Source organism: Lethenteron reissneri, chromosome 58, assembly GCF_015708825.2.
Source record: "Lethenteron reissneri isolate LAM-NWPU_2019-01 chromosome 58, ASM1570882v1, whole genome shotgun sequence".
Lineage (NCBI taxonomy): Eukaryota > Metazoa > Chordata > Hyperoartia > Petromyzontiformes > Petromyzontidae > Lethenteron > Lethenteron reissneri.
Window position 1 is genome coordinate 9013050 of NC_083836.1, and position 18608 is coordinate 9031657.

General features: G+C 44.8%; 1 protein-coding gene across 1 annotated transcript; it reads right to left on the reverse strand.

Moving 5' to 3' along the window:
- Nucleotides 1-14451: 14451 nt before the first annotated feature.
- LOC133357474 (olfactory receptor-like protein OLF4) lies at nucleotides 14452-15435 on the reverse strand. The gene has a single exon (XM_061575419.1). It carries the CDS (start codon nucleotides 15433-15435, stop codon nucleotides 14452-14454), a length of 984 nt encoding a protein of 327 aa, XP_061431403.1.
- Nucleotides 15436-18608: the final 3173 nt, after the last annotated feature.

The window sequence follows — 18608 nt, forward strand, 5'->3', positions numbered from 1 at the left end:
AACTTAAGGCCATGTGCATACTCGTGTGTAAGGCATGTTGAACTTCTTTCGTACCGTACACAGCCAATCATGCTAATCGGAGGTGCACTGGTTATACGCGGATTGTAAGAGCATTATCGTGCCAACATTATCTTGTGCCTCATGATATTTAACATTTCAAATAATCACCGCCAATACCACTATCATAATGTTAACTAAACATTACTGTTGCGTTTATCTGGCGGCTTTGGGAGCCAGGGGAAGCCGGATTTTCACGTAATAATTTCAAATAGCTTATTTTGCACATTCTTGTACATTGTAGGGGTGTTTTATATTTGTTTCCGAAATGAAATGGGCATAATAAACATATAAATAGACAAAAATAAATATCCTACTTTAAAAAGTTACCTATTTACTGTGTCGTACTTACCACTGCAATCTCGAAGACTCTGCATGGGGTGATGTACATACGTGCAGTATTTTCCTTGTTTCATTTGTATGTAGTGCATAATGTACTGTATATATCATATTTAACAGCAAAATCAAGGACACCTAGTCTTTTGTCACGCACATGACGCCGATCACCGGATTGGTTGCGGCCTTCGGAACGGTTTTGCCGGTTTCGCCGGATCGGCCTGGGACCTCCGGAAAATGTTGGAAGCTGGATTATTGCACGGTCTCAGATAATTATTGATGATCAACTGTAGATGACAATCTAACTGACGATTAAGCAGATTTACGTTCGATTGCAGGAAGCTCTAAAGGGTTGCTGGCCCATAAGAACACGGGAATCCGAGCTCGAACCAACGGCGCTCACCGCTCCCCACGTACAGCGCACACCATCACCAAGGAGTACACTCTCACCGTGCAATTGCTCACAGTGGGATGTGTAACACTTCCCAACTTGTAGAGCGTATGTCCAGTCCGGTGGCTACACATTAATTGTTTAAAATAAAGAAAATCATTCACTTCAGGTGTCAACGCGTGCACAATAAATGGACCCGGAGACTTCTTGCAGGTAGGTTTCTTTTAAATTTGGTATTCAAGCTCGAACCTCAGCTCATGTACGCAAAAAGTAACACTTTTACTTTAATCTTGATTTACTTTAGCCCGTTTCTGCCTGCCTCGCGGATTGGCGGCACCTTCACCGCTGTGAATGTGAAGTTGGTTTCGCGCCAAGATCACGGCGGGAGAGGGTAGGGCCTGTGGTGGCGTGTTGACCTGCTCGGGGAAGTGTTGAGCTCTCGTCAACAATTCTGGCTTGGGGATGCAGTTTGTAGTATCCTGATTAATATTATAATAGAGTGGGGGGGGGGGGAGGTGGATTCTTTTCCGACTCTTGACACCATGTGCCACGCATGCACTTCTGGTATATTATTATTATGTCGGTACGAGGGGGCTTTTACGGTACGGCAGTGCAGCGAGAGTGGAGTAATGGGTTGTGAAGTCGTGAGGAGTTGTGGTGACAGATCGGCGGGGAATTTGATAATGGATGGTCACATGACAATGGATGGCGAGGGACGGCGCGGTGGATGAGGGTGAGTATGTAGGGGGGGTATGGAAAGTTGTAAGAAAACGTTAGAAATGGGAGCATGGGCAGACAGGCTAGAGCATGGGTCGGCAACCAGGAGAACGAGAAGAGGAATTAATTCGAATTCGGTGAAAAAACCCCTCAATATTTCAATCAATGTGAATATGAGACGGTCCTTCAATAGAAAACTTCACGAAACAGCCCTTAAAGAGCCGTATGTGGCTGCTGAGCCGCGGGTTGTCGACCCCTGGGCTAGAGGGAGGCCGTTTTTAAATCCTTTATATTAAGTTCGCTTGCTTGCTTGCTTGCGTGCTTGCGTGCTTGCTTGCTTGCTTACGACCGTGCAAACCTTTCGGTCGTTTTTTAACCCACTTCCCGTGATCCAATCGAGCTGACATTTTGCACACAGACTCGTTGTGCGAGACAATTAATGTTCGTGAAAATTTTTTCCAAAATTTTACACTGTTTAGGGAAAACAAATTAAATATTTAATTACCAATTTTTTAATACTGCAGACAATCATCTGACCCATAGGTGGCAGCCATCTCAAGCCAGAGGACGAGAGGACTCTAGCCGCCACGCATATAAAGGATTTAGAGTGAAAAACTTTGTTTTTACGGGTTATACTTATTCATAATTCTCTTGCAGCTGTGTTCACCCCGACAGTACCGTTGCTGAGCATCGATTAGGTGTAATGTACACTCATTACACACAAAGTGCTTGCCACAAATGAACCACAACACATTTGCTGATCTCGTCAAGGAGCATCAACCATCATCATCTTTGCCACAGCGGCTTCTGGCTAACCGTCCAACAAAGGAGGTCACCGCGTTGCGCGCTTTCAGATGCGCTTCGGCGGCCGTCTGGAACGCTCTTCCGTCTGATATTTGGAAGCCACTGGGGCTATGCACTGTTAAATTTTGATTTAAATCGCATTTCTTTACAACTGATTTTTGTGTTAAGTGTCTTGTCCTATCCCCCGCAGCTCCGATTAGTAGGGTTGACTACGTACTGTGCGAAAGAAGTTCGACACACATACAGTGAGGGAAAAAAATATTTGATCCCCTGCTGATTTTGTACGTTTGCCCACTGACAAAGAAATGAGCAGTCTATAATTTTAATGGTAGGTTTATTTGAACAGTGAGAGACAAAATAACAACAAAATCCAGAAAAACGCATGTCAAAACTTTATTATTTGATTGGCATTTTAATGAGAGAAATAAGTATTTGACCCCTCTGCAAAACATGACTTAGTACTTGGTGGCAAAACCCTTGTTGGCAATCACAGAGGTCAGACGTTTCTTGAAGTTGGCCACCATGTTTGCACACATCTCACTCCTCTTTGCAGATCTTCTCCAAGTCATTAAGGTTTCGAGGCTGACGTTTGGCAACTCGGACCTTCAGCTCCCTCCACAGATTTTCTATGGGATTAAGGTCTGGAGACTGGCTAGGCCACTCCAGGACCTTAGTGTGCTTCTTCTTGAGCCACTCCTTTGTTGCCTTGGCCGTGTGTTTTGGGTCATTGTCATGCTGAAATACCCATCCACGACCTATTTTCAATGCGCTGGCTGAGGGAAGGAGGTTCTCACCCAAGATTTGACGGTACATGGCCCCGTCCATCGTCCCTTTGATGCGGGGAAGTTGTCCTGTCCCCTTAGCAGAAAAATACCCCCAAAGTATAATGTTTCCACCTCCATGTTTGACGGTGTGGATGGTGTTCTTGGGGTCATAGGCAGCATTCCTCCTCCTCCAAACACGGCGAGTTGAGTTGATGCCAAAGAGCTCCATTTTGGTCTCATTTGACCACAACACGCTCACCCAGTTGTCCTCTGAATTATTCAGATGGACATTGGCAAACTTCAGACGGGCATGTATATGTGCTTTCTTGAGCAGGGTGACTTTGCGGGCGCTGCAGGATTTCAGTCCTTCACGGAGTAGTGTGTTACCAACTGTTTTCTTGGTGACTATGGTCCCAGCTGCCTTGAGATCATTGACAAGATCTTCCCGTGTAGTTCTGGGCTGATTCCTCACCGTTCTCATGATCATTGCAACTCCACGAGGTGAGATCTTGCATGGAGCCCCAGGCCGAGGGAGATTGACACTTCTTTGTGTTTCTTCCATTTGCGAATAATCGCACCACCTGTTGTCACCTTCTCACCAAGCTGCTTGTCGATGGTCTTGCAGCCCATTCCAGCCTTGTGTAGGTCTACAATCTTGTCCCTGGCATCGTTGGAGAGCTCTTTGGTCTTGGCCATGGTGGAGAGTTTGGAATCTGATTGATTGATTGTTTCTGTGAACAGGTGTCTTTTATACAGGTTTTAAGCTGAGATTAGGAGCACTCCCTTAAAGAGTGTGCTCCTAATCTCAGCTCGTTACCTATATAAAAGACACCTGGGAGCCAGAAATCTTTCTGATTGAAAGGGGGTCAAATACTTATTTCCCCCATTAAAATTAAAATCAATTTATAAAATTATTGACATGCGTTTTTCTGGATTTTTTTGTTGTTATTCTGTATCTCACTGTTCAAATAAACCTACCATTAAAACTATAGATTGATCATTTCTTTGTCAGTGGGCAAACGTACTAAATCAGCAGGGGATCAAATACTTTTTTCCCTCACTGTATACCTACAGAGCTACCTGCCGTTAATACCGCCGTCTGCGGGCCTGCCAGAGGAGGTCCCCGTGGAGGCCCAGTCTCCTCCCGGAACACCGCCGGTTACGGAGGCAGACGCCACAGGGAGCAGTGGCCCTACGCCGGCGGGATGGTGCATCGCCGGCTCCAGCGGCTGACGCCACACGTGGAAGCGGCCCGGCGGCGGGCACGCGCTCGCGGGGCGGGCGCGTACGCTGACGGACAGTGGAGCCAGCCTCTTCCATCTCACCGTCACCACCGCTTGCAGGGCTGGGTGGTGTCTATGGCCAGACATTGTCTTGTACCGGCCTACCTTAATGTTGTATTCGTGTTTGTTCTAGCGGTCGGTCAAGCTTCTACGCTCAGGGGTTACTTGCGTTCGTTGTCATCGTGACTTCCCGCCAGGGGGAGGGGGGGGGGCCGGTCACGGAGTAGTTGCAGCCGGGTTGGCTGGGTTTTTTTCCCGGGGGGGGGGGGGAGGCGGGGGGTGATGTTGAGGAGTAGAGTGGTGACGTCATGTCACACTCGCCACGAAAGGAAGTGACGTCAGCCAGACCTGCCGGTAGGGTGACGAGGAAGCAAATGCGTGACATGTTAGGGGTCTTAACCGGGAGCCATGATCGTGAGGGGTGGGGGAGTAGGGACCCAGGGTAAGGGAGAAATAGCGCCAGGCTAGGGGGCTACTTTACCCGGCTGGCCGAGTTGGCTGAACCCTCGGTCAGTGCTGAGGGAAGAGCCTGAAAGCCGGGTAGAGCATAGGGAATTCCCAGTACCCTTTCCCCTGGGGAGATTAGCTTAGCACACAGTTGTGTTAACCCTTTCCCCAAGTTAGACGTAAGCCCATAATAAACAGTTAGGCGTAAGCCCATAATAATCAGTTGGTGTTAGCCCCTACACAACTTGCCTTCGCGTCGTTCTTCACACCTCAACACATGTAAAAGAACATCCTCTCGCATATTGCAGTATTGATTAATCCTTCTGGTGCATACCGAAATATTTGACTTGACCCTGTAGAACTCATACATGGAGAGAGCATAGCAGACGTAATTGTTGTGCTGAAACCGATGGTTCCTGCCAAGTATTCGATTTTGGAAATAGTTCAGTGGCATGATATTTACCAGACGATTTTCATTCAATCCATTTTGGCCATTTGTAAAGCGATAGAACCAGGACAACTCTTCGGCCTTCAACTCATGTGCCTCATTGACAATGTTATCCGTAGTGCTGTGCTTGATCTCGTTAAGGTTGCGTCACTTTGAGGAACTTCTTGTAGCACTGCATCTTCTTTTGGCTCATGGCCATTGATTGGCAACAAAACTGAAGTCCTAACAGGCAAAGTATCAACAGCTGATCCTGTTCTGGCAGCGCTCGTCTGTTCATTACGTCTACTGTAAACTATTGGGGTTCGAATTATGTAATTTTTGGGCTGGACCTCAATGAAATCCAAAGTGTACACTGCATTCTTGCTTATACCAACTGCTCCCTTGCAAAACTATAATAGTTAATTGATGGTATCACACTTGAAGACAAAGCAGGTTCGTTCACTGATGGTGCTCCCTTTACTCCACAAGAATGGCAATCACAGAAATGAAATTTGTCACCATTCTGGAACACTACATAGCATTTGCAGATTGCTATCAAAATTCTAGCACAATGATGATTGAGCAGCTACTGAAAACCATTCAGCAACTTGAAGCCAATCTCAAGAATGTTCCGTTTGTCATCCAGATTTTCAAAAATTGATGGAGCATAATCATATTCTATTGAAAATTAATTTTTTAACATGATATAGTCGTTGTGGTTGACAAAGTTTTTCACGTTCAGAAAGCCGGACTCTGGATGGTGGTGTTGGACATAGCGAAGAGCATTCTAGTTCTTCTTGGTTCTTTCAGTAAAGTCACGTAGAAGGGGAATAATAAAATGATAAAAATAAAACATAATAAAATACAATTCTCACAACGTTTCGGCCACAACGCAAGCCTGCGACCTCGAGCTCCTCACGGAGCCCTCATTATATGCTCCCGGGCTGGGGCTGGCTCCGCCCTTAGACCCGCCAACCTTCCAGGCCTCTCGAGCTCCTTCTCGAAGGTTCCCAAGAGCCCCTCAGAACCACGTGACCGCTCCACGACCCCCGTCCAACAGTGGCCCCCTTCCAGTATCGTCCGGTCACGTGATGTCATGTCAACCAAATCACGAATGTTATGTACTGTGTTGAATCGTACCTGGATCTTGTGTTTGCTCATGATTTTGGAAATCTTTTTGTGGGCACACACGAAATTGATTTTGCCAAGACGAAGGTACTCTGCAAACCCACTGGCTATCAACAAAGATTCATTCATGAAGCCATCTAGATATATAAACACAGACAATTTCAACCGAGAAGATGGGTAAAAACTGAGCAATCATTGGAAGGATGTCATTAACCAGTTTAGGTTATAACTGGCTGTGATGTTAAGGATTAAATTTACAAATGACATTGGCAAATGTGACAAAATCTAGTACTAATTTTCTGCTTCAAAATATATGTTTAATGGAAGCTTTATTATGTTAAGTGAGAAAACAAGGTTGTTCCAAAACGTTGGTGCTGCAACGGCAATTCTTGGTCTTGGGATAGTTAAAAGGCAATTAGATGGACGCATTAGGTTTCTTTAATGTGACAGTGGGATGAATGCATTATCTAAGTACTAGCGGTAAGTACCCGGCGTTGCTCGGGCGAAAAAGACAGACACACACATGGATTTACACACAGACATGGACCCACACACATAGAAACACATCGACTTAGACGCACACACATCTATATGGTTAAACCCAGGATGGATCGCTAGCAGGCCAGCCTAAATGTTTCTCACCGGCGAAGATGTTCCATTAGGGGGTGCACGTTTCACAAGCACAGAGAAGGGAGGGAATTACTGTGGCCGAGAAGACCTGGAGCTTCATGCGGAGCGAGAAACCAGGTAGCTTCCACACAGTATAACGCAGCCAATGAAAAGATAGCGGCGATCGACTAATTTGGAGTGAGACCTCTGCTGTTAAACCGGAGCCGGTCATGAGCACACTGCCCAGGTATGGGAATCTCGGCAATCTCTCCACAACTGCCACATCACCAATTGTAAGTTGTGGGGGTGGATTGTTCGATGTACAAAATACCCAGGCAGGTACTTAGTTTTGGTGGGGCTTATGGTAAGGCCCCACCCTCTTAGTGGCAAGCTCCAGGTTCAGCAGCAGTGCCTCCAACTCCTCCTCTGAGTGAGCAGCAATCACCAGAGCATCGGCATACATAACATGGTTGAGCAATAGGGAGCCATCCCTTGACCGCACCCGGGCATCGATCAGCCTCCCATTGTATCTGTACCATATAGTAATTCGTCGGGTACAGCCATTGAAGGCTTCACGATATACGTGGTCAAAAGATATGTAAAATAATGTGGAGGCAGAGGACATCCCTGTCACACCCCAAGGTGTAGAGTGAATGGCTCTGACTGGCGGCCACGTAGTTTGACGCGGGGCCGCTCACCATCATGACGGTCCTTAAGGATCGTGAGCAAAGTTTGAGGGACTCCAAAAGCATGAAGAACAACAACCCAGAGGCCAGGCCTGCTGATGGTATCATAGGCCTTGAGCAGGTCAATAAAGCACGTACATTCACTCACACGCACACATGGACCTACAGACACGCAAAGAAATGGACTTACACTGACTGACATGGAGCCACGCACACAAAGCGACTAACACACACACCCATGGACTGACACACACAGACATATGGACTCACACACACAAACACATGGACTTACACACACACACATATGGACGCACACATGCATAGACATGCACCATGCCTTTAGATACACACACATGGAGTTACACACACATATATCGACGTACACACATACAGCAACTCACACACACAAATTGACGTAAACACACATGTACTTACACACACACATATCGACTAAGACACACACACACATGGACTTACACACACACATATGGACTCACACACGCATAGACATGCACTTTAGATACACACACATGGAGTTACACACACATATATCGACATATACACATACGGCGACTCACACACACACATTGACGTAAACACACATGTACTTACACACACATATCGACTAAGACACACACACATAGACTTATACACACATACATAAACTGACACACACATTGCACTACACACACATAGACATATGGACTGTGACACACAGACAAGTAATTTTGATAGACACACATGGATTAACACACAAATCGACTGACACACATAGACACACAAACGCACATTGACTTACACATTCAGATGGAGCATGCACACACATCGACTCACACACACACATTCACTTACACACACACAAATCGAGTGAAACACACATATGGACTTACACACATATGTGGACTAACACACACACAGCGACTGATACGCACACAAATGGACTGACACACAAACACTTGTATGTACACACACACACGGGGCGTTGTCCGTTTGAAACAGACAGACACACACATGGACTTACACACAGACATGGACCCACACACATAGAAACCCATGGACTTACACGCACACAAACAAAAGATCCCCCACATAGCATGTGACAGACTGTAGAGGCAAGAGCTGTTAGCGAGCACCTATGAAGGCCGGAACGGCACATGAGGGGGTGGGTGGCCAGCACCACGCCCGACCGCCTTTGTCTCTCCAGTGGCAATGTTTACATACCACACCAGGTACTCAATTGAGGCCGAGTCGACCTAGGGGAGAACCAGGACCGGTTCAGATAATCGTCACTGGTGTTGGCCGTGAGCGGGAATCGAACCCAGGTCAGCAGGTTCATAGCGCAGCGCGCTAACCGCTACACTACCGCTCCCCACACGCACACAAACACATATGGACTCACACACACAGACATGGACTTTAGGCACACACATGTAGTTTCTGCACACGAACATTATAATTGTAATATTAGGCAACTTATTAGTTTCAAAATAGTAAAGAATGAAGCAGAGTTGTTATGTGCACACAAACATTTTCATTGAAATATTTGTAAACTTACTTGTTTAATAATAGTAAACAATAAACGTGAGTTCTTAGCGAAAGATGCAATAAAATTGTACTTTTCATTGGCGTGGTGACGCCTCGTCCTGTGCAGAGCCCGCGGCCTCGCCTAGATTGGCAAGCCGGAGGAGGTGAGACATTGGCAGGCTGCGGGCTGGGCCGCTACCCCCCACCCCCCATCATCCCGCCGCCCTCGCCAGAATAATACTATGTAAGCGCTTTAATACTATTAAATCAATATCTAAGGACTTTATAGCAGTAACTGCACGCATTGGGGTGGGGGGAAGAGGACATGACACTGTGAAGAGAAATCGGCAGCGTGATATGTATATTTATTTTATGTTAAACGCGTAAAATAAAATGTCCCCCGTGAGCTGGAGTGAACGCGCATCACTTGGCAGGGTCCGCCCCCCCCCCCCAGGCAATTGTCTTGAGTTGGTACAGTCAATTGTGCTGCTATAAGTAAATAATTAAAATAAGAATGCCACGAATTAGTTAGTTAAACGACTTTAAAGTTTACGGACGTAAAAACAGAATAGCCTATTCCCACCACGGGGCTTAGGGCGTGCGGCTGGCAAATTATTTCGTTCTTAAACCCCACCATCCGAGAGCCAAATCCCTCGCAAGCGCGCGTGGAGACTTTTATATATAAGGAGAAAAAAAGAGAAAGATCAACATGAATTCCATTTTATTATTTTTGAGATGACAAATATGGGGTCCGAATGTCGGTTTTGAATAAATTAGTCAACCCAAGTATATGAAGCACTCAATTATGTTGTTTATGATATCAGTAATAGGTGAAGATAATGAAACTGGATTTTTGTTTAAGGAAAATACCATGATTTTCACTTTTTCAGCATTTAGGAGCAATTTTAGTGTTGATAATAATTGATGTTGAATTAAATAAAAATCGTTGGAGATTTTGTTTGACTTCGCTAGGAGATTTACCTGATACTAGCATGAGCGTCATCAGCTCAGTCCAGTTTGTTAGATATTTCCCATGCGCACAATGAACCGTGAAAAAGTTATTGAACTCGTGCTTATTCAGCCCCTGCTGAACAAGATTCCCACGAAATGCTGCCAGTTTGGGTTGCAAGAAGCAAAGCTGCATCTGCTCTCTCGCTCCGGCATCATTTCCCGAACATCCGAGTAGCACGGTTGGCTACATATCGTGCGAATGAAGTTCAAAATACATACCTCATGTCAAGCAGAAAAAAATTTCACCCACCTCCACTTTGGGCTTTCAATGACCTCATCCCATTACCTCTTTGCATGTTGACTGCATATTTTTTTGGGGGGGTGCTCTTGAGTAACCTGGTTCTGCACAACAGCCACATGACTAATGGCTGCCTGATGCAGGCCTGCTAAGTGTGAAATACAGGTTTGTTTACATTTATTGTGTTTCAAAATACGTTGCAATTGCCATCGATCTACAGCGCCTCGTATCTTTATTTCTAATGTCCAACACACGTTTAACCGGCTGAAGAAAATGTATTTCCAATGCTTGTCCATGAGCATATTTATTTTATTTTTAAACATTCAACAACAGTGAGATCGATTAATTTCAAAGGCACTTTTAAATAATTGTTAAATCGTTATTCTACCAATACATGCAAGCATACGTAAGCGACATCAGACGTTTAAAATGGGGAGATTCTTTAACACCGAAATGATCAATTTAAGCTGATATAGGTGTATGGTGCTGCTTCTAGGTTACCTCGGCCTAAAATAATTACCCAACATTGTGTCCAGATGAGCATGCAAAAGATGGTAAACCCTAATGTGACCATACTGATCAACGTCTATAATGTCTGCGACAAGTACATCACATTTTCTCAACATAGAAATTCGCAATTCATCCATATTTGTAGTACGAGTAACTCTCGATTCCCTGTAGCAGTAAAAACACGCCAAAGTCTAGGTGGTGTTCTAACCACTCGTCTACACAGCTAAACTATAGCTGCATAGAATGTTAAAACAGCCTAATATTCATTGTTCAGTTTTATAAAGATCTGTGTCAGCAAATATTTTTTACGAATTTATTTGCAATCTACAAATAAAGTAATATATCTAAAAAAGCTTTACGATATACGATGAAAACTTAATAATTATCCGACAAATATGAATTGTATTTTTCCAATGAAAATTACAGGTATAATCTTTGGTTCTTTCGGTAAAGTCACGTAGAAAAACAAATAATAATAGAATACGACGTTTTTGTTGCAACACAAGCAACCGTCATCAGGTAAGAATTAATGATAAAACACAGACACGGAAACAACAAAGGCAGAGAGAGACACACACAAAGACACACCAAGACAAACAGAAGGACAACGACTCTGTGCCGAGGCCGTAAATAGAGAGACGGGGGGACGGGCCGCGGCAGAGAGAGGACTGCGGAGGCGGACAAACGAGTGGAGCAGTGTGGAATGCCAGACCACAGTGGCCGGAGGAGAGACAATGGTTTAGAGCAAGAAAATCGAAAGTTTGATAAAACAATTTTAGTAAAATTAAGAAGTGTAATGCAATGCAACACAGAGGCTTGGATTAACGCACAGTTAACGCATAGCCTTGTTGATTAACGTTCTCCCAAAGATTGCTAAATTAGAAGTAAAGTGTGAGTTGTGAGTAGACCCTCCCCGTAGCATGTGTGTCTACCTATGTTGTTGCTGTGTTTGTGTATGTCTCTCTCTGCATGTTGTTTGGCTGTGTTGTTTCCGTGTCTGTGTTTTATCATTCACTAGATGTACTACCCGGCTTCGCCCGGGTCTTGGATCCACGACGCTAGGCCGCCTTTGTCTCCCCAGTGGCGATGTTCATACGCCACAGCAGTTACTCGTTTTGAGGCTGAGTCGACCTAGGGGAGGCCCAGGACCGGTTCAAATAATCGTGACCGGTGGTGGCCGTGAGTGGGAATGGAACTCGGGTCTCCGGGTTCGTAGCGTGGCGCGCTAACCACGACACTACAATGCTGAATGGCCGTGTTGGGTGGTGGAGGGTTACAACACATTAATAAATAAGGCGATCGAAAGGCAATAACGTTGTTTATGATTAATGGTCGCGAAAGGCCACGTGTTACAAATTGACAAACTTTACTTAATAAGCAGGCTACAGTGTACATGATAGACTGCCAGTACACCCACCCAGCTGAATAAGCAGGCTGCAGTCTACATAATAGACGGGCAGTACGCTAAACCAGCTTAATGACTATTTGTACAAAGAACATTTAAAGAATCGATTATAATAACCAGGCTACAGTATACATTATAGACTGTCAGTACGCTCACCCAGCTTAATGAGTATTTGTACAGTCACCATTTAAAGAATAGATTATTGGCGCGTAGGGTTTGAAAGTAATACAAATTGCACACATTGTGTTGGGGGGGGAGTGAAGAGTACGTGAAACTTTGATGAATTTACCTCAGACTCGCGTGGTGGGTGTCGAGGCCTAGTAACGTGCAGAGCCTCCGGCCTCGCCTAAATTTCCCACCCGGCAGAGGCAGGGTACGGGTGGCGGTCCCCCCCCCCCCCCCCCCGCGCTACAATAATAGTGTCTAATCGCTATTATTTAATTATCTACGGAGCCTATAACAGTAATAGAACACATTGGGGTGGGAGGGGACTGAAGAGGACGTGAAACTGTGATGAATTAACGTCAGAGTCGCGTGTTAATGCGTGCGCCTATTTTTAACGGGAATTAAAAATGGCGAATGCGTCGCTAGCCGTTGGCAGGGGCAACCGCCGGACCAATCGTGTGTCGCAATGCAGGGGCAACCGCCGGACCAATCGTGTGTCGCAATGCAGGGGCAACCGCCGGACCAATCGTGTGTCGCAAATCCCTGACATTTCATCCAATGAAACTGCGTATGGTCCGGCGACACACAGACACACAGACAGAAAGACAGATTCACGATTTTATATATATAGATTCTTACCCGATGATGGTTGCTTGTATTGCAACCGAAACGTCGTATTTTATTATTATTTGATTTTATTTTCTACGTGACTTTACCGAAAGAAACCAAAAGTAATTCTTGCAGTCACTAAAGCTTAGACTCTAGTTACAATAATATCAGTTCTACCTAACATTCTAGCAAAGGCAGTTGTATGATTAACTGTTATTGAGCTATTCTTTGGTTCTTTCGGTTAAGTCACGCCTAAAGATAAAATAATAAATTAAAATAAAAGCATATTACGACGTTTCGATTGCAACACAAGCAATCATCATCAGGCAAAAAAAGAGATAGCAACAAAAAATCTAACTAGAAAACTATAGACAGACATACAAGCAGACAGACATCACACGGACACACAGAGAGAGGACACATATCGGCACAAAGAGAGGGGTCGTTTCTGTGACGGTCTCTTAAATATAGAGAGGGGGGCAGGGACGGAGAGAGGGAGGGGGCAGAGAAAATTAGCATATCAATGAGTGGCAAAGTGCTGCTGCTACTCTAGTAAGATGACGACGTGGCACGGCACGCAAGCTTGTAAATTAGGAGAAAGGCACACTAAAATTAAATAACCTCGCAAAATATCGAAATGTGTGAGAGTCGGTCAACACACAATTAACGCATAGCCTGGTTGATTACGTATCTCAAAGATTGCTAAGTTAGAGTTTAAGTGTGAAACTTCCAAAGAGAGGACACAAGGAGAGAGAACAAATAAACTCTAACTTAGCAATCTTTGAGATACGTAATCAACCAGGCTATGCGTTAATTGTGTGTTGACCGACTCTCTGTGTTGTATTACATCACATTTCGATATTTTGCGAGGTTATTTAATTTTAGTGTGCCTTTCTCCTAATTTACAAGCTTGCGTGCCGTGCCACGTCGTCATCTTACTAGAGTAGCAGCAGCACTTTGCCACTCATTGATATGCTAATTTTCTCTGCCCCCTCCCTCTCTCCGTCCCTGCCCCCCTCTCTATATTTAAGGGACCGTCACAGAAACGACCCCTCTCTTTGTGCCGATATGTGTCCTCTCTCTGTGTGTCCGTGTGATGTCTGTCTGCTTGTATGTCTGTCTATAGTTTTCTAGTTAGATTTTTTGTTGCTATCTCTTTTTTTGCCTGATGATGATTGCTTGTGTTGCAATCGAAACGTCGTAATATGCTTTTATTTTAATTTATTATTTTATCTTTAGACGTGACTTAACCGAAAGAACCAACGAATAATTCCTGCAGTCACGAAAGCTCCATAATTAAGATTGTTATTGAGCTTATGGCTGGACTCTTAAAATTGGGTTTAACTTATGGACGAAACTTTCAAAAACCTTGGGAATAGTCTTCTTATAAGGAATGTATGTTTACAGGACGTCATTATTCCTTTCCTTAGCTCTTTAGTGCGAAAAAAATATATAAATGCATTTGCCATGGGTATAGCAAGGATGCCGAACTGGAAAAAGCACCTTACGTTTCGGACTATGGGAGTTTTGAGATCTTGAATGTATCGAGCAATTAATGTGGAACCCAAGGTAGAGATGAAAAATATCAAGAGCGCCAAGAAGTGTGTCAGCAAAGTGTTCAAACCATGCTTGGTAATCTCAGCTGATCGTTTAATTCGACACTCAATGAAAATCTTGAAGTAGCTGTAGCTAATAAAAATAAGCGGTAAGAAAAACAACAACACCGTTAGCGCCGTCCCATATGCATTGCTAACCTTGATGTCTGATTCAGCCAATACAATGACGCCCATGTGATCACAAAATATCCCCTGGATTTTCCGATTGTCATCGCTGAAGTTTAGCGGCGTGACGAGCAGCGCGAGTGCCATGCAGGCTGGCGAGGCAATCACCCAAATCAGCACCAAGACTCCGAGCGTCTTCTTGGCTGTGACGATGGTGTGATAGCGCAGCGGGTGACAGATGGCCACGTAACGGTCAAAAGCCATGAGCGATAGCGTCAGCGACTCGAAATTGGCGAACACGTGAACGCAAAACATCTGCACGAGGCAAGACTCGTACAGGATTTTGGTGTCGCCCGTCAGCAGGATTTGCAGCTGCTTGGGCACGGAGCTGGTGCAGCCGATGATGTCGACCAACGCCATGTTTCCCAGGAACAAGTACATGGGCTTGTGCAGCTCCGGGCACATGAGCACCGCCACGAAGACCAGCAGGTTGGCTACAACTGTGATCACATAGAGAAGCAGGCAGAGGCCAAAGATGACCATTTGCATCGAGTAGGAGGCTTCGAACGTGGAGAGGTAGAATGCCGAGCTGCCGTTCTCCATTGCCGACGCCGAACGACAACTGGTGATAGAATTATATTCACATAAAATATTTATATTAGAAAGCGCAGATGGCAGGGATGTTTAAAATAAATGCTATGGTTTTATACAATACTTTCAGGTTGCGTATATGTTGGGGTAAAGTGTGGATACTCCTGCTTGGTTAGTTTGGAAGAGTAGGCCAATTGCCCTCTAGAGTTAAAAGACAACACGGTATATTAGCCTTGTTCACGTAATGAAGACAAATTGGAATCAAAACGATTAAAAAAGTGGGGGACAAGAGCAAGCAAAGGTTTGGAGTGCTCACGGAAAAATAAATAATTACTGAAAAGCAACGTAGCTAGACATGGATGAGAAACAAAGCAAGGAGGGGTTTCCTCGGTATCACAGCGAGATAGAGGAACGCTTGGACTGAATAACCAACGCAGGTTAGAGACGTCATGTCCACTGAAAAGATGGATTGATGAAAATTGGCTCAGGTGCAAGAGCTAAATAAATTTCGACATCAGACTGTTAGATTTGAAAACGGCTTGCAAAGTCGTTCATTCAGCAGTGCATGGATCATTCATAATGATGAGGATTATGCCGAGTAAGGGTGTGTGTACCTTAATTGTATTAAGTCAATTTACTCACCGTCAGAATTTTTATATGTAGTCTCATGCAGAAACTTTGCCAATCCAAATGGTTTTTATTCTACTTGCTAAGGCTTCACGGCGGTGAATTTCACAAACCAAAAAATGAAGCGCTTATTCAAATCTGATGACATGGACAATTATACATTGAACATGCATTTCTCAAAGTGAGTTTCTGAAATTTTCCATAATTAAGCATATTACGAATATTTTTGATAAGTAATATGGTAAATTTCACGTAAAATCAGACGTTGTTTTGGATACGTATTTTCTAGTCGTGTCACCGCATTTTATTGCAACGTAAAAACGCAAACTTGATTCCAAAATCTGTAACGTTTAGCTTAGAAGGAGGCGAGCGAGTGTGACAGAGAGTGCGAATTAAACACCCCCCAAGCCCAGGTGTATAAACTCACCGTGGTGCCACTGGATGTCTGCAGCAGAAAGCTCAGTGCGCCACGCGCCAACCCCCTCTTTTATACGTTTTGGGTATCACGTGTTCAATAATGCTCTCGTGGTTCCGTGCTCATTACGAACGTTCACATGGAGGGTTTGTGGCCAGGCGACTTCAAATTACAAGGGAATACTCTGCAGTCAGGCGTGGTGGCGCTTAGCCAATTAGGTTGAAAATCACTTGGGTTTCCACGGATATTTCACATCAGTTGATTTTTTTAACACGATCGAAGGTTGATGAATTAGGCGCACTCTCAGCCGCTGTTGACATTCCACTGCTGGATGAGGGCCTTTCCCACACCTTGTGAGTCACCGTGGAGTTTTTTGACCTCGCTGACCAGCTGGTCAGCACGGGTTGCGGGAAGGCAGAGAGTTTAGGCGTTGAAGCAGACGATTGCACAACCGTGTATTTTTCTGCACTGCGCTCTGCAGGCAACGTAGCCCCACCGCAGCCCTTCGCATCTGTTTTGTGTGCGGTGGTCACTCATCCAAGCACTATCACAAGCTCACCACTGCTTCGTTCGTTTCCAAGAAGTTATGAGTTGGATGCATTCTTGGGGATTGCTCATAGGCACGTTGGGAGTGATTTTGGGGTTTAATCAATGTTTCCAAAAATCAGAATGAATACAGCTATGATTAATGACTGGTTCACACACATGACCGAATCTGTTTATAAAGTTTGACTCTACATGTTGCGAGTGGCTGTAAAAGTCAGCAAAGGGACGATAGTGATATATGGATGCGTTACAATCTGGAAAACCAAGCCATTCAGTGTTAATTCACTTTTAATTTATATGCAACCAAATGCGTTACCCTTAAATGCTATTGATCAAAATCATAATAGTAAAATAAAGTATTTTTGTTGTTAAATATTGCTTTCTGAAATTGAGTAAATATTACAACCCTTTGTCAATTCACGGCTGGATGAAAACCCCTTCATGCCACGCCAGTTATGGTGGTTGTTTAACCATACTTCACCATTTAAATAAAAAAGTCACCTGGAATCCACCAGATCTTTTACAATTCTGGGAAAAGTTAAGCAGGCGTCAGCTTGGAATGTGATGTGATTGTTAGTTGTGAAACTCATTTCTCGTCCCCGTCAAGGTGCTTACCGTGGCTTTCGAAGAGAATGCAGAACAGAAATTGTGGACTCCCATCTCTTATATCTGTATGGGTTAGAGTGTTTGCTCCTTTGCATGTGTGAGTTATCTCTGAGTGCTCGAGTTTCCTCCCAAATGCACTTTAAAATCTCGATTGAACCTGGAATGAAGCCAGGATCTCAGTCTTATATCAATTGGGCACTCCAGCGGAGGTATTAGGTAACTACAGCCCCATCTCACTTTTTAGCACGAACTATAAACTCCTCTCCAAGATCTTCGCACATTTCATGGAAAGGGCCTTTCCGATGGCCATTGGCGAAGCGCAGACGGGACAACTCAGGAACAGAGACTTGGCCAACAACTCGAAGGCCCTGGTCAATACAGTAGAAATACCCACAAATGACAATCTATCTGTCGATGCCCTTACCCTAGATGATGAAAAAGCTTTTGACAGAGTGGAGAGGACCTTCCTATTCCGGGTTATGGATACATATGGCATCCCTTCTTCATTCACTGACATATACAGACTATTACATGCTAACCAATCAGCTATGCTGGTCACGAATGGCTTGGCATCCCCAATTTTTCACCCAAAGCCGAGCCATGAGGCAGGGTTTCCCCCTTCCCCCCACTATTATTTACTCAGGCCTTGGAGCCCTTCACTGTGGGTATCCAGAGTCGCTAACATATATCAGGGGTAAGTTGTGGAGCAATGGAGAATACAATTTACTTGTACGCCGATGATGTCCTCATCACCTTTAAGGATCCAAAGACTTCAATCCCCGCCATGCTGGCTCTGGTGGGGGGAGGTACGGGAGAGCGTCGGGGTACAAGCTAAACGCAGCTAAATTGGAACTAACGCCCCTGTTCCCTACTTCCCCGAAACCCCCAGAAGGTTGGATGCCCCTTTGAAGTGGTTCCCAACCCACATCAAATGCCAGGGAGTGACAATCCCCTCTTCTCTAACATCGTTCTTCAAATAGAATGTCCCCTC

What these genes read in the sequence shown, in the direction of transcription:
- LOC133357474 (XM_061575419.1), bottom strand. Translation starts at nt 15,435, where the DNA reads ATGGAGAACGGCAGCTCGGCATTCTACCTCTCCACGTTCGAAGCCTCC.